Genomic DNA, 13,338 nt, shown 5'->3' on the forward strand with positions numbered 1-13,338 from the left:
AGCAATGAGGGGATCCACGTTAGTAAAATTGTTTGCAGCCGTTTGATCTTCGACTTGACGTCTAGATTGTCTGCTGATTCCTGTTTATGGTGCAGGTACATGCCAATGGCAGTAAAATATTGGAAGCTGGTGGAGGTAAAGAAAAAAAACAAAAAAAACACGCACCTATCCTATCCTCTCGATCTCTCCCGACACAGACGGCCAAAGGCGACGACGCCCTACGGGCGGCGAGCCGACCTCCGCGCCAACGTGTGGGCAGGACGGCCGCGACCTGCCTCCCGCAGTCCCGCTGGCCTCCTCTCTCTCTTCCCCTTGCTCTCTCCCTCTCCATCACGGCGCGGATAGGGTGACGATGGCTGCCACAGGTGGGTGCGACGGCTGCGAGCGCCCTCCTCCTTTCCCCCTCGCGACTGGGCCCCGCCAGCGTCGCTTGCCCCAGGTGCTGCCTCCGCCCTCTGCTCCGTGTGCGTTCATGTGCTGCAGGTGCTACAGGAAACCCTAGCAGCCTGTGCTAGGGGTCGCGATGGCCCAGCTTCGAGCCTTCGACCCAACCCTCGGCGGTGGTGCCTTACTCCAGTGTGGACATGCTCGCCGGCGACAGCAGCGGCGGCTACCAGGTTGTTGTCCCTCTGCCAACTACGTGGGCGATGAGGTAACCTCCCATCTCCTCCCTCGGCCTTTTTTATTGGATGTCTTGGTGACGGAAGCCCCAAATTTTGGTGAGATTTTTTATATATTCCTAGCAGAACGGATGCAAATATGTTTCCATAGGCTGACTTCCCTTCAATCACTCATAATGTTCCCCAAGTGCCGCATTAGTAAATACCCAGGCCTGTACAAATCATTTTAGTTTATTCATGTATGTTCCTCAGTATTAGATTTTCACATTTCAGACTAATATTTTAAACAGGTTAAGAAATTTTGGATAGATCAGTGCTTACTATAGTAGATGTCATGGTTTCCTTCCTTTTAAATTTGTGCCTGAATATTCTCCTGGAGACATGTATGCTTCTTAAAAAATTTGTTTCAGTTTTTGACTTTTTAATCCAGTTGGGGAAGCGACTGCTCTTTGTTTAGGTTCCAGATAAGAACTAATTTCTTTGAACTAATTGTAGAAAAAGGTTTTATTTTGTGAGGCAACCATGATGTGGGCTCACATTTAGCTTCGTCCCATATTGAGCAGCATAGATGTTATACTTAAACATTTGCTTTGGCAAAACATGATTTAAAATCATTTTACCTATTTGATTTTAGCATCCATCTTTACTTCTGTGAGCGAAGTAATTCACTATTGCTGTGAAATGTTGGGTTGCTTCTTATATGTGCACTCTATACTCATAACAAGCCAAACAAAAGTTTTTGCAGGACTCTCATGCTCTCTTGACTAGAGAGGATGATACTTGGGAAGATTGCGTTCTCATTCATAAAATTCGTAAGCTTGGTAGCAGCACAATCAAATTAAGGCGCCGATTTTCGCCGACTGAATCTCCAGGTACAAGTCCTTCACAAGTAGTCTAACAATATATCTATTGTACCTGATTAGCTGCTATGCAGATTAATAGGATAGTACCCTCACATATAATTTGAGTTCATACCTTCGAAGATTCTTATCTTTTTATCACTGTAAACACTACATATATCAATGAGACCGCACTTTCTATAATATTGTAAACATGTTTCTGGCTTGCCCTACTGGATACCATGTCTAAATAAAAAAATAGATCATTGATACTTATTCATTTCAAATGCCAATTTAGATTGCACACTCTGTTCTGGGTTTTCTCTGTTTATGTGTTTGTTGAGGAAGACCCTAAAAATTGCTCCTGCTACAATGCATGTCTGTTCCTGTTGGGCCTCTTCTCATAGTCATATTATTATCCTGGTGTGCCCTTTCTACCAGATTATTGTACTGTTTTCGTCTTGAACATATGGATGGGGATCTTGTGCAGAGATCTAAAGCCATAGGTTTTTGCTACATAAATTCTACCATGGTGAGTAGTAGTACTCCAGTGGTAAACTTACAGCGGATGCTCACTTACTCGCTTTCAAGTTTGAAAAGAACATGACCTGCGGTGCAGCTGCTCCCGGGTCGGTTGCCGTGGACTAACGTGTATTTTTCACTATGTCAGTTCTTCTTCATGTATGCCAACCTGAATAAATCACCTGCATATGGAATGAGTACAGAATTGACGATGCCTACCTATAACAAGGTATTTAAATTGCTGTTTTTCCTTTGGACCCTTACTCCCTTTAGTTTTGGCCAACTGGAGGACTATTGTTGCCTACCTGATGTATGTTGTCTCTTCATCATGCATATCCTACTACGAATCAAAGTCAGGATATGGACAAAGCCAGTACCTGTTGTCTTGCGACGCATTACTATGCTATATATTCCCTCCCTGTGACTGCTATTTCAGATTCATATATAATCAGCATGTCTTCTCAGGTACCGATGGATTGGTTTGCTAATCTTTCAGGGAATGCACATTTATAATGGATTATGTAACCATATTTGTAGTTCATCTGGAGACTGGTCATTTCTTTATAGTGGTAAGAGCAACATAAATGAAGCTATCGCTGAACAACCTGATGTAGACAACAAGAGGCAATTTCTAGATTCATTAAAAAAGGGTAATTTGTTCACGCGAGCCTGTTTGTTTATGCTTGCATAATTCATAAATATAAATAGAGATGGAAACCACATGAATTTCTATCAGAGATTTTGAGAGGACTAAAACAAATAATTACGAGGCAATGTGTTTGTCATATTATTTTAACTCAAATCAACCTCCATTTTTAATATATCTCTCTTGCTTAGTACACCTTGTTTGTGATTTGGTTTCCTGTTTCATATGATGGCTGCAGCCCACTGGCGATCCTCTCACATGGTCTACCGTGAACGGTAGTACTGGTCATGCCAAAACTTCTTTCTTCCTGCACTGTAACAGAACACTCCATCTGTTCCTTGCAAGTAGGGCTGATGGAGTTGGCCTAGGATTGTCTCCATTTGCAGCATCCATTGTTGCTTGCAACCTAATATAGTTTTCAGGATTATGTAATGTCAGTGTCTCCATAACTATATTTTTTAGTGCTTAAAATTACCAAAGCTAGATATCATTATTTCTCCAATGCTAACATAAGAATAGTTCCAATGTTTGGTAGAAACTCAAAAGAAGCTATGTGAAAGTGGGAAGGATCCAGCTGTTGTCACAAAAATTTCTGTCTCAGAGGTACTTCCTTTTCATGGTCTTAACCTAAAAATGTATAGTTACATCAAACCACCTCATCTGCTTTGTGAAATGCAGGGTCTCTAAAAGTGGAAGCGCTGGCCAAACTGGCAAAAAAAAAAGTTCAAAGCAACCTGGGGATGCATTCCAGGTTTCTTCTCTTCCACAAGCCTGGAAACAAGAAGGTGTTAGCCCATCATTTAAGGACCAAGAAACAAAAAAAGTTTTATGGCCAAATAAGCAAGTTTGAGGGGAAAAAGGACCAAGAAACTAAACGGCACTTTTAGGACTATGGAAATAATTCCCTCTAATAAAAATGCTAATAGGCTATAAGCATTGGACAATATTTAATTTATTATATATCTATATGTCTATTTATATCTATGATATTAACTGTATCCATATTAATGTTAAAACATAAATGGTTTTTTTGTCTATCTATCACTCTCTCTCTCTCTCCTGGGCAAGAGAGCTTGTTAGGGTTAGGGAGCTATTTCTCCAGGCTTTCGTGCATAGTTATTAGGACCGGACCGGACATCGAACCGCTGAAGGCTTCGGTTCACGGTTTGATTGGTCCAACCGGTTGAACCGCCGGTTCAAATAGAGTGAAGAATGATACAAAAACACAACCGAGTTCATAGCTGAGTGGTGGAGAACTTGCTTTCTAACCCCGCAGAGCAGAGTTCGAATCCCTCACCGCCCCCTTTTTACACAAATTTTCATCATTTCTCTCAGGTCGGCCGGTTTTCCACGGTCCAAACTCTGGTTTTATACCGGTTTTTGAGGAAAAACCGCTGGTTCACCGGTTTAATAACGGTTAGATTGCTTACCTGTCTTTTAAGGTGGACCGGACCGGCCGAGGCTCTGGTTCGGTCTTTTACCGGTCCGACTGCCGGTCCGGTTCGGTTCAAATAGCTGTGCTTTCGTGTGAACGTGACTAAGCACTAAGCAAAGAAGAGGGTCTAATCAATACTTTATCGTGTACTAGTGGTCCGTGCTACATCTACTTGTCATTTAACATGCGAAGTTCCAAAAACCAGAATGATTGTCTTACTTGAAAATGTGTGAGAGAGAGAGAGATGCAACCACGGGAATCAGACAATGATGATTAATCAAGGAGGTCATGCGCATAAAGTAGCCGTTTTATTCTTCAACACTAATTCGATAGTATTTTTCAATGAAAGAAAAGTTTTTTTCCCTGACCAACAAATCAGCAACAGTATTAACATAAGCAAAATTTCAATCTCCATTGAGCAATCATTACTCGCTGCTTCATTAGTCAGTCAAGACCCGAGAGGAAGGAAGCCGCGCGGTTTAGTGCTAAATGACGCAGCATCCTAGAGGCAAAGGTCAAAATAAGGCACGAGCCCGGTGTGAGTACGTGCGGCAACAGCCGCGTTGGAACTGACGTATCGTTTCTTTTTTGGTCAAGCGCGGTGTTCTCAACCTCGCTGCAGAGTAACGCAAGCAAAAGGTTCACTCGCTTTTGGCTCTGGCTCTCCATGACTCCATGACCATCCTAGCTTGGTCGCCGTGGCCCGTGGACGTTCTCCCCGCGCCGGATACCTTTTGCGATACGAAGCTCCTGCTGATATCGCAGCAGCTTGCCTTTTTCAAACGTCAAGAAAGCATTCCGTGGGGGTAAAGCGGCGTCGCATGTGATTCAGGCGAGCGGATTTGTTCTCAAACAAAAAGACCGAAGGGCTCTCGCCTTGATTAGTTCACACTAAAATCTAAAAAGTTTTTAAAATTTCTTGTCACATCAAATCTTACGGCACATGCATGAAGCATTAAATATAGACGAAAATCAAAACAAATCACACCGTTTGACTGTAAATCGCGAGACAAATCTTTTGACCCTAGTTAGTCTATCATTGGACAATATTTACCACAAACAAACGAAAGTACTAGAGTATCGAAATCCAAAAAATTTTCACATCTAAACAAGATTTTTGCTCCTATTCTTGGTCATTGGTTAGGTCTTGTTTAGTTCCGAAAAGATATCAGATTTCGGTACTGTAGCACTTTCATTTGTTTGTGGCAAATATTATCCAATCATAAACTAACTAGGCTCAAAAGATTCATCTCGCGATTTACAGATAAATTGTGTAATTAGTTTTTGTTTTCATCTATATTTAATGCTTCATATATGTGCCCCAAGATTCGATGTGACGGAGAATCTTGAAAAGTTTTTGGATTTCGGAGTGAACTAAACAAGGCATGAAGTATTAGAGCACATGCATGAAGTATTAGATATATATGAAAATAAAAACTAGATATAGATGAAAATAAAAACTAATTGTACAGTTTGCCTGTAAATCAATAGATAAATCTTTTGAGCTTAATTAGTCCATGATTAGATAATATTTGTCAAATAAAAATGAAAATGCTACGATGCCGAAATCTGAAAAAATTTCGAAACTAAACAAGAACTTAGTGATTTGGAATTGGAAGACGCATAGGTCTTGGGATGAGTGAAACTTTGTACGGTTACAATTACGAGTGCTGCTAGTAGGTGCAATTTGCAAACTCCTCTGTAGGTCAATCTCAATGGATTGTGTCACTGTACGGTTTCACATACCAACAGGTCATCAAAATTGAAATGAAACCATCCATGAAATAACCCCAGCAATGAAGCATTTCGCTTTGTTGTTTTTAAGGCTAAGCAAAGCATTTAATTACTGAAAATGATTGGATCACATGCAAGATGGTGAAACGATTTAGCTCTCAGTGGAGATTTCATCCTGTTTCACCGCGTGGAAAACAACGTCCGTGGGGTTTCACCATGGTGAAACTACTTCCTTCTCTCTCCTCTTCGTTTCATGCAAAAAGTTTGCTGACATAGGGCTCTAATAAATATACATGACATTCTGGTAAAACCCCACTTTATATTAAGAAAAATAGCATTAACTCCAACTCCAAGTAGTGATTTGATGCTACTCCCTCCATCCCAAATTATAAGTTATCCAAGAATCTGGGAGAGTCGAAGTATCTCAAGTTTAACCAAAATTATAGAAAAAATTACAAATATTTATGACATTAAATAGATATACTATGAAAATATAATTAATAAAGAACCTAATGATATTTAGTGGTGTCATAAATGTTATTATCCTATCATACTTGAAATGCTTTGACTCTCCAAATTTCTTAGAATGACTTATAATTTGAGATGGAGGGAGTACAAGAGTAATCTAACTCATATTCAGTCAGTCAACTACACGATATCAAGGCCTTGTTTAGTTCCAAAAAAATTTACAAAAAAAAAATCAGTCTGTCATATTAAATCTTACGGCGTATGTATAGAGTATTAAATATAGATAAAAGTAATAACTAATTACACAATTTATTATAAGACGAATCTTTTAAAGCTAATTAATTTATAATTAGATAATATTTATCAAATACAAATAAAAGTGCTAAATTTTGCAAAAAAAAAAAATAGAAGTAAACAAGGCCCAAATCAGTTTCCATGCACTGCATTCCCGTGGCAGCCATTCAAATTCAAATCCGCGGACAGGCCGAAGCCCAGCCCAACTCGCAACTACCCAAGCCTGTCCGTTCCTTCTCATCATTTCGACGGGTCACTGCTCCGCGGGTCTGCGGCGCCGCGCCAGGTAAGCCTGCCCACCACCCGAGAGGCCGAGACAGCCCAGCGTGGTGCACGCCAACGTGGACCTGTCCCGACCCGCACGCGCCCTGCCGCCCTCACGTGCACCCCCGCCCGTACGATGGGACCCAATCTCACGTGTCACGCTGCCGCTAACGAGATGCGCGCGCGCCTCCGCCCCCGTCGCGCCACGATCCAACGGCTGCCGCTTCACGCCGCGTCTCACGCCATTCGACCGTCGCTCGCCACGCGGCGGACAAGCACCGTCTGATATGGATCTGACGGCGGCAGTTGCGGTAGAGATGAGGGCCAGAAGAAAGTTAAAGGGTGGGATTAGTTAACGCGAGAGGGTTAACAACCCCGCCCGAGGTCCGACCCCTTCCTCCTTATTTCATTCGCCTCCGCTCGCCTCTCCATCCAAACGCAAAGCAAAGAACCCAATTCCATTCCCCACTCGGGCTCCCGGGTCTCCACCGCCCTCCTCCCTCGCCTCGCTTCCTTCCGGCATTTGCTCCAGCTCCGAGCTGAGCCGCGCAATACGAGGCTGACGAAGGCGATGGAGTCGGACGCGTCCACCTCCCCGCGGCGGCGCAGCACGAGCTGCTACAGCGACAGCGGCGACTCCTCCTGCTCCGAGCCCTTCAGCGAGTGCGGCAGCGACGACCTCTCCTTCACGCCCGCCGCCGCCGCGGGCATCCACCGCCTGCTGCTCTCCTGCGCGGCCGAGGCGTCGGAGGACGCAATCTCCTCGCTCGTGGCCGAGCTGGAGTGCCCGTCGCCGTCGCTGGACTCGCTCCGCCGCGCGGCCATGGAGCTCCGGCTGCTGGCCAAGCACAACCCGGACAACCGTGTCCGCATCGCCGCGGCGGGCGGCGTCCGGCCGCTCGTCAAGCTGCTGTCGCACGCGGACCCGCTGCTGCAGGAGCACGGCGTCACGGCGCTGCTCAACCTCTCCATCTGCGACGAGAACAAGGCGATCATCGTCGAGGCGGGAGCGATACGGCCGCTGGTGCACGCGCTCAAGTCCGCCGCGTCGCCCGCCGCGCGGGAGAACGCCGCTTGCGCGCTGCTCCGGCTGTCCCAGCTCGACGGCGCCTCCGCGGCCGCCATCGGCCGCGCGGGCGCGGTCCCGCTGCTGGTCTCCCTCCTCGAGACCGGGGGCGCGCGCGGGAAGAAGGACGCCGCCACGGCGCTGTACGCGCTCTGCAGCGGCGCGCGCGAGAACCGGCAGCGCGCCGTGGAGGCCGGCGCCGTGCGGCCGCTGCTGGACCTCATGGCCGACCCGGAGTCCGGCATGGTGGACAAGGCCGCGTACGTCCTCCACTCCCTGGTGAGCTCCGCCGAGGGCCGTGCCGCCGCCGTCGAGGAAGGCGGCATCCCCGTCCTGGTCGAGATGGTGGAGGTCGGCACCTCGCGGCAGAAGGAGATCGCCACCCTTTCCCTCCTGCAGATCTGCGAGGACAACACCGTGTACCGGACCATGGTCGCCCGCGAGGGCGCCATCCCTCCCCTCGTCGCCCTCTCCCAATCCTCATCCGCTCGCCCCAAGCTCAAAACAAAGGTACACCCACCACGTCGCATTCCCCGCAGTCAACAAAAATATCCAAACAATTCGCCCATCATCTCAACTTAACCCAATACGATACGACTCGCAAACTAATGCGCTTCCGTTTCCGTTTCCGATTGTGCAGGCGGAGTCGTTGATCGAGATGCTGCGGCAGCCGCGGAGCCCGAGCCTCCGCGCGCGACCAGCGGCGGTCGTTGCGGCAGAGTAACGGAGCCCCTTCCATTCCCCGCACTTGGTGGTGCGTGCAGCATCCTTCTCTTCTTCGGCGAGACGAGCCGGCGCCGGTCGGCCGGCCAGCCGGCGTGCGCGTGTAAATAGCAAGCAGCGTGTTTGCGTCCGCGAGCGAGTGTACAGGTTCCTCAAGCGAGATGTCGTCCGGAGGATCGAAGAACAGTCTAGTCTCCCTGTAATTTCTTCCTCCCACCCAAACCTTCCTTTTGTTCCCTTTCCACTTCCAGATTCCACCCCAGTTGGGTTGCTTCCTCGCCGCCGGCCGCGGCGTGGCAAAGGTGTGTGCAGCGAAATTGCAAAAAAAGCTTTGGATTCGCGTGTGCCCGCGTGGGTTGGGCTGTGCTGCTTCTGCTACTGCTAGTCGCAGCAGTGTGTACGTGTGTGTGTGCTACGTCAGGAAATCAAGTTGGTTTTTCCGATCCTGTGGTGGATACGAGAAAGAAAAGCCTATCTTCTGGTCTCGCAATCGGGATTGGATGATTCCGCTGTTCCATTCGGTTTAACTTCTCCCTGACGTTTTCACGCGTGGTTTTCCCCGCGACGGCGAGCGGTGGTTGCGGTTATTACCCACCAGCCACCACCGTCGTCCATCGGTCCGGCCGGGTCCCTGCTCCGTGGCACGAACGGCGGGCGTCGTTCGTTGGCCGTGACTTGGTAAATCGGCAACCTTTACCGGTTCAACCGATCGCGATAGCTCGAGCTATTCTAGTGCCATCTTTGTCACCTACTTGGCTGTCCTCTTCGGCGCCACCGAAAAACCGGGCTCTCTCTCTCTCTCTCTCTGCTGCCGCTTCTCACCTTCTTGTGGTCTGGATTCTGGAAGACGAAGAAGGATGGGGCCGGTGCTCCTGTCCAGGCGGTAAAGCTGACACGTTCTTGCCTGGCCCGGTGGCAGGCAGGCCGATGATTCGCTCGCTCGGACTCGGAGAGAGAGCTGAAAACGACGGTGATCTCTCTCGGGCTGATGAATCTAGGCTATCTAGCTGGTGGTAGCTCCCGCTGTCCGGCTCCCGGCTCCCAGCTCCGGGGATATCTTTTGGTTCCCGAGTCGTGGAGCGCATGGCGCATGGCGCCCGTTCCTTTCGCCCCCACTTTCTCGCGTCGACGCTTTTTGTCGTCGCTTGGATTGGATACTGGGATCTTCGGAGATCTGAAATCACGAGCACGTCAATCGCTTGTCCTTTGGGAGTTTGGCGTTACCCATCCGCTACCCGAATGTATCTCTGCACGGCGGGACTCTACTCGTTTGGGAATGACGTCGATGCATGGCAAGTACGCTAGCGATTTGTCACATAATTTGCCCTTTCTAGCTCAACGAGTGTGCAGGGTGAGGTGAGGTTGGCTTGGTAGCACAAAAAAAAGTGGAACCCTACCCACGTACCAGTATAGTAAGCTAAAGTCTTGTTTTACTGCTGTCCGTAACCGACCACGCCTAAGTACCATTATAGCAACACTATAATACAGCATGCTAATTGTATGGATCTCTTGTTTGTCTAGTTCACCAACATTAGTAATTAGCTTTTTATTATTGAAAAATATATGATTCACTTTCTTCTCTAAAATGTTTCTTAGCCTTTGTACATAAACTTGTTCTAAACTTGCAAAGCGGCTTCTATTATTTCTCATGTTCTCTTTCCTCGTCTATTATTAGTATTTGCTCTTAGTTGTAGCCATGGTGTTCAAAAAAAATGTGTCAAATATTTGGGCTGCTATGTGCTCTATCAAATCAACTAATTGCTAATTACACAACCTTTTTTTCTGATAGGTAGTTACACAACCTTTTATACTAGTCTATCCAAACAAGTGAACTAATTAGTCGATTAAATTTTGGTTCAACTTCGACTAGTTGTTCGTCTATTAGTAGTTGGCAAAGGTAAGCTAAACTGGACTTAAAAACACAGAACACAAAAGGATGAATTTTTTTTCCATCTAGTACTCCTTTCCTCTACACTCTCCTATGTTTAAAGGTGGTCTAGTCTATAATCTATTAAACAATAATTCACTTCAAATTTAGTTGGTATTAAAATACCTCCTGACTAAACTTAGGTGATTATGTTTTACGTATTTTATTAAATCAACATTAGTTTAAGTGATCTAAATGGACCCTTAGCCAAGTGTTGCAACATGAAATACTAAGGCTCCGTTTGGCATGGCTCCACTTCACCAATGAAGTTTTTTGGGGCTTTAGCTCCATAAACAACTCTGTCGGTAGAGCTGGAGCTGTTTTGGTAAATCGTTTGGCAAAACAGCTCCACATATATAGAGTTCCTTAAAATATGCTCTCAGAGAACGCCATATAGGATGAGGTGAAGCCAGAAGAAGCCATTATTTTTGGTTTCCTCCCACTCTCAAAGGTTTTTAGGAGCTTCATTGGTGAAACCGTTTCATTTATATTGTTTGGCAGAAAATGCTCCAAACGGCTTCTGAAGTCGCTGAAAAAAAACCTGCTAAATGGGGCCTAAAGAGACGCTATAGCACCCGAACTTCATGGATTTATTTAACAAGTAAACACGGGGTTAAACGTGCCGTAGACACCAACTAACAAAGAGCCACCTGAGTTCGCCAACGATATTTTTTTTTGTTCCCATAATATTGCGTACCAAGTGTGAGGCATTGTCACCAGCACATTGAATGCAATTACCTAATCATCAGGGCTCTTTCCAGATTAGTTAATTTTGCTCGTGCGCCTTTGCCACACTTGTATACCTCCTGTTGGATTGGAAAAAACCTCGGGAATTCTTGCGCTCCAGCCATGGTCCTGGCCACCACTGAACACGCAGGCAGGCTCGGTGATGTCCTAGTGTACAGTCACCCACGCATCGGCATGACAGGTTCATGCATAATTGCAGTTAACTTCATTATCCCATGGATTCTTCTCTTTATTTTTACCCAAAACAACGGGAACCACTCCTTGCTTCCAAAGGAACAGGGGATTAACGCAACGGGAGCCACCAACCCAGCAGATCGACGGCCTCCGCAGTGGCTGCCGCCTCCACAGCGCCCAGCCCACCCACGCACAGTCGCACACACATGCTGTGCCGGCTGCCGCACAAACGGACATGTGACGCGCGAGCCGCGGGGCGCGCCCCCCTCCTCGCCCCCACCGGATCACCAACGGGATCGCGCGCCCGGTCCCCCCGCCGCCCGTCCGCCGGGCGCGGCGCGCCACGTGTTAGGCCCGCCCTGCTCGGGGCTGCAAGCAAAAAAAAGCGCGCGAAAACGCCTGGCCACGCTCCACTCGCTCGCTGGCTGGTTTCGTTCGGCCGCCGCTACCGCTACGGACGCCGGCCTGAGTATTGCCGTTGCTGTTGTGAGCACCGGCCACGACGCGAGTGGCAATGATGGGCTGACTGGGGGGCCGCGCGCCGTGCGCCGTGCCGGCACCCAACACCATGATGGATGGCGCCCACGTACGCCGCCCCTCACTACTCCGGGCTCCGGCGACGACGAGGGGAACCCACCGCTGCTACACATGCAGGAGTGGATCGCCAATCATGTGGCGCCACATGCTGCTCTTCTTTTTTTCATCAATCATCAAAGGTTTATTTGTTGGATGCTGCTGGGGCTCAGAGAGATATTCTCGTTGCCTGCTTACGTGCGTGCGTGCGTCGTTGGGTGCGCTCCGTCGCAGTATATGCGCTCCCCTTTGGGCTACCGGCTACCCGGCGACCCGGGTAATACTGCTCATCTTTCCTTTTTCAGGCGCAGCATGAGCCTGGCGTTTGAAGTCAACGCAGATGTTGCCATGTGTGGCTTAGGAACGATGGGGGAGACAACATGCATGGTTGACCTTGACTCTGAGAAATCTACTAAGACAAATTATTTTTTTGAAGTGAATACTAAGACAAATTATTCTTGCACATATTTGCAGAGTACGTATACTGCCTAGCATCTCCGTCAAGCCTCAACGAAGTCTACGATCCTACCCTATGCACGTTCACTTTTTTGTGAATATGTGATGGAATGAGGCTGTGTACATACTCCTACCGTCCCACGCACACGTGAGAGGGAGAGGGAGCAGGCAGCCATGCATGGGCGCGCGTAGGTGGCGAGGGCACCGTGTGTGTGTGATAGGAACAGCGGCGAGCACAGGTGGGCGTGCAAGGTGGAATTGGCTCTTGGGACCGCCACTGGTTGGTAGGTCACCTCTATGGTGGCATCCCGGCCGCCACGTGTCGGCGGCCAGCCCCCGGACGCACGGCCCACGCTGGATGTGGACGCGCCACATGCACGCACCCAGCTGGTTTTGGTTTGGGATCACCGCCGAATCAAGACGCGCCGTGGCGACGAGCCCCGCTACTCGCAGTCGCTGGCATGGGCCACGACGAGCAACGACGGGCGCCGCCCACGTAGTCACGTTCGTAGTACGAATTGGCAACACACAGAAACAGGGGCCCCGGCCGCGTCCGCGTCCGCTCGGCCCTGCTCGACCCACCAAACCAATCGTGAGCTCCGTGTGCGCGTGCCACTGCCCACTGCCCTGCCGCGCGCGACGGCCGATCGAGCGCGGGCGATGCAATGTGTGCGTGCTGCACGTCGCCGGCCGGCGCGCATCTCGGCACACGATGACGCGACCAGGTGGTGGAGCGTGGAGGAGGCAGGAGGCCGCCCGTTTCGTTGCTCGGCCGGCCGGTTTGGACGTTTGGTAATGGTTTTGGGTTAGGCCGCGCGCGCGCCTGGCTCGAGCCCGTGCGATTAAAAGT

The 13,338-nt window shown here is 48.6% G+C and overlaps 2 protein-coding genes across 33 annotated transcripts; both read left to right on the plus strand.

Annotated features, from left to right (window-relative positions):
• On the plus strand, positions 130 to 3,664 carry LOC110433181. Of its 32 annotated transcripts, none has more exons than XR_002450600.1 (7): positions 130 to 652; positions 1,357 to 1,492; positions 1,901 to 1,991; positions 2,130 to 2,446; positions 2,519 to 2,631; positions 3,147 to 3,230; positions 3,306 to 3,664. XR_002450600.1 is itself a non-coding variant. In XM_021454951.1 (7 exons), the coding sequence occupies exons 3-7, from the start codon at positions 1,929 to 1,931 to the stop codon at positions 3,312 to 3,314; spliced, it is 333 nt and encodes a 110-aa protein (XP_021310626.1). In that variant the 5' UTR covers positions 135 to 652; positions 1,357 to 1,492; positions 1,901 to 1,928; the 3' UTR covers positions 3,315 to 3,664. The 32 variants fall into 32 exon arrangements, 9 of the variants coding, with proteins under 9 accessions (XP_021310624.1, XP_021310623.1, XP_021310625.1 ...); XR_002450590.1 differs by having other exon boundaries at positions 131 to 652; positions 2,866 to 3,230; XR_002450601.1 differs by having other exon boundaries at positions 131 to 652; positions 3,163 to 3,230.
• On the plus strand, positions 6,688 to 9,138 carry LOC8058381 (U-box domain-containing protein 4). Its single transcript, XM_002460898.2, has 2 exons — positions 6,688 to 8,398; positions 8,529 to 9,138. Exons 1-2 carry the CDS (start codon positions 7,394 to 7,396, stop codon positions 8,610 to 8,612), a joined length of 1,089 nt encoding a protein of 362 aa, XP_002460943.1. The 5' UTR covers positions 6,688 to 7,393; the 3' UTR covers positions 8,613 to 9,138.

Source organism: Sorghum bicolor, chromosome 2 (genome assembly GCF_000003195.3).
Source record: "Sorghum bicolor cultivar BTx623 chromosome 2, Sorghum_bicolor_NCBIv3, whole genome shotgun sequence".
NCBI lineage: Eukaryota > Viridiplantae > Streptophyta > Magnoliopsida > Poales > Poaceae > Sorghum > Sorghum bicolor.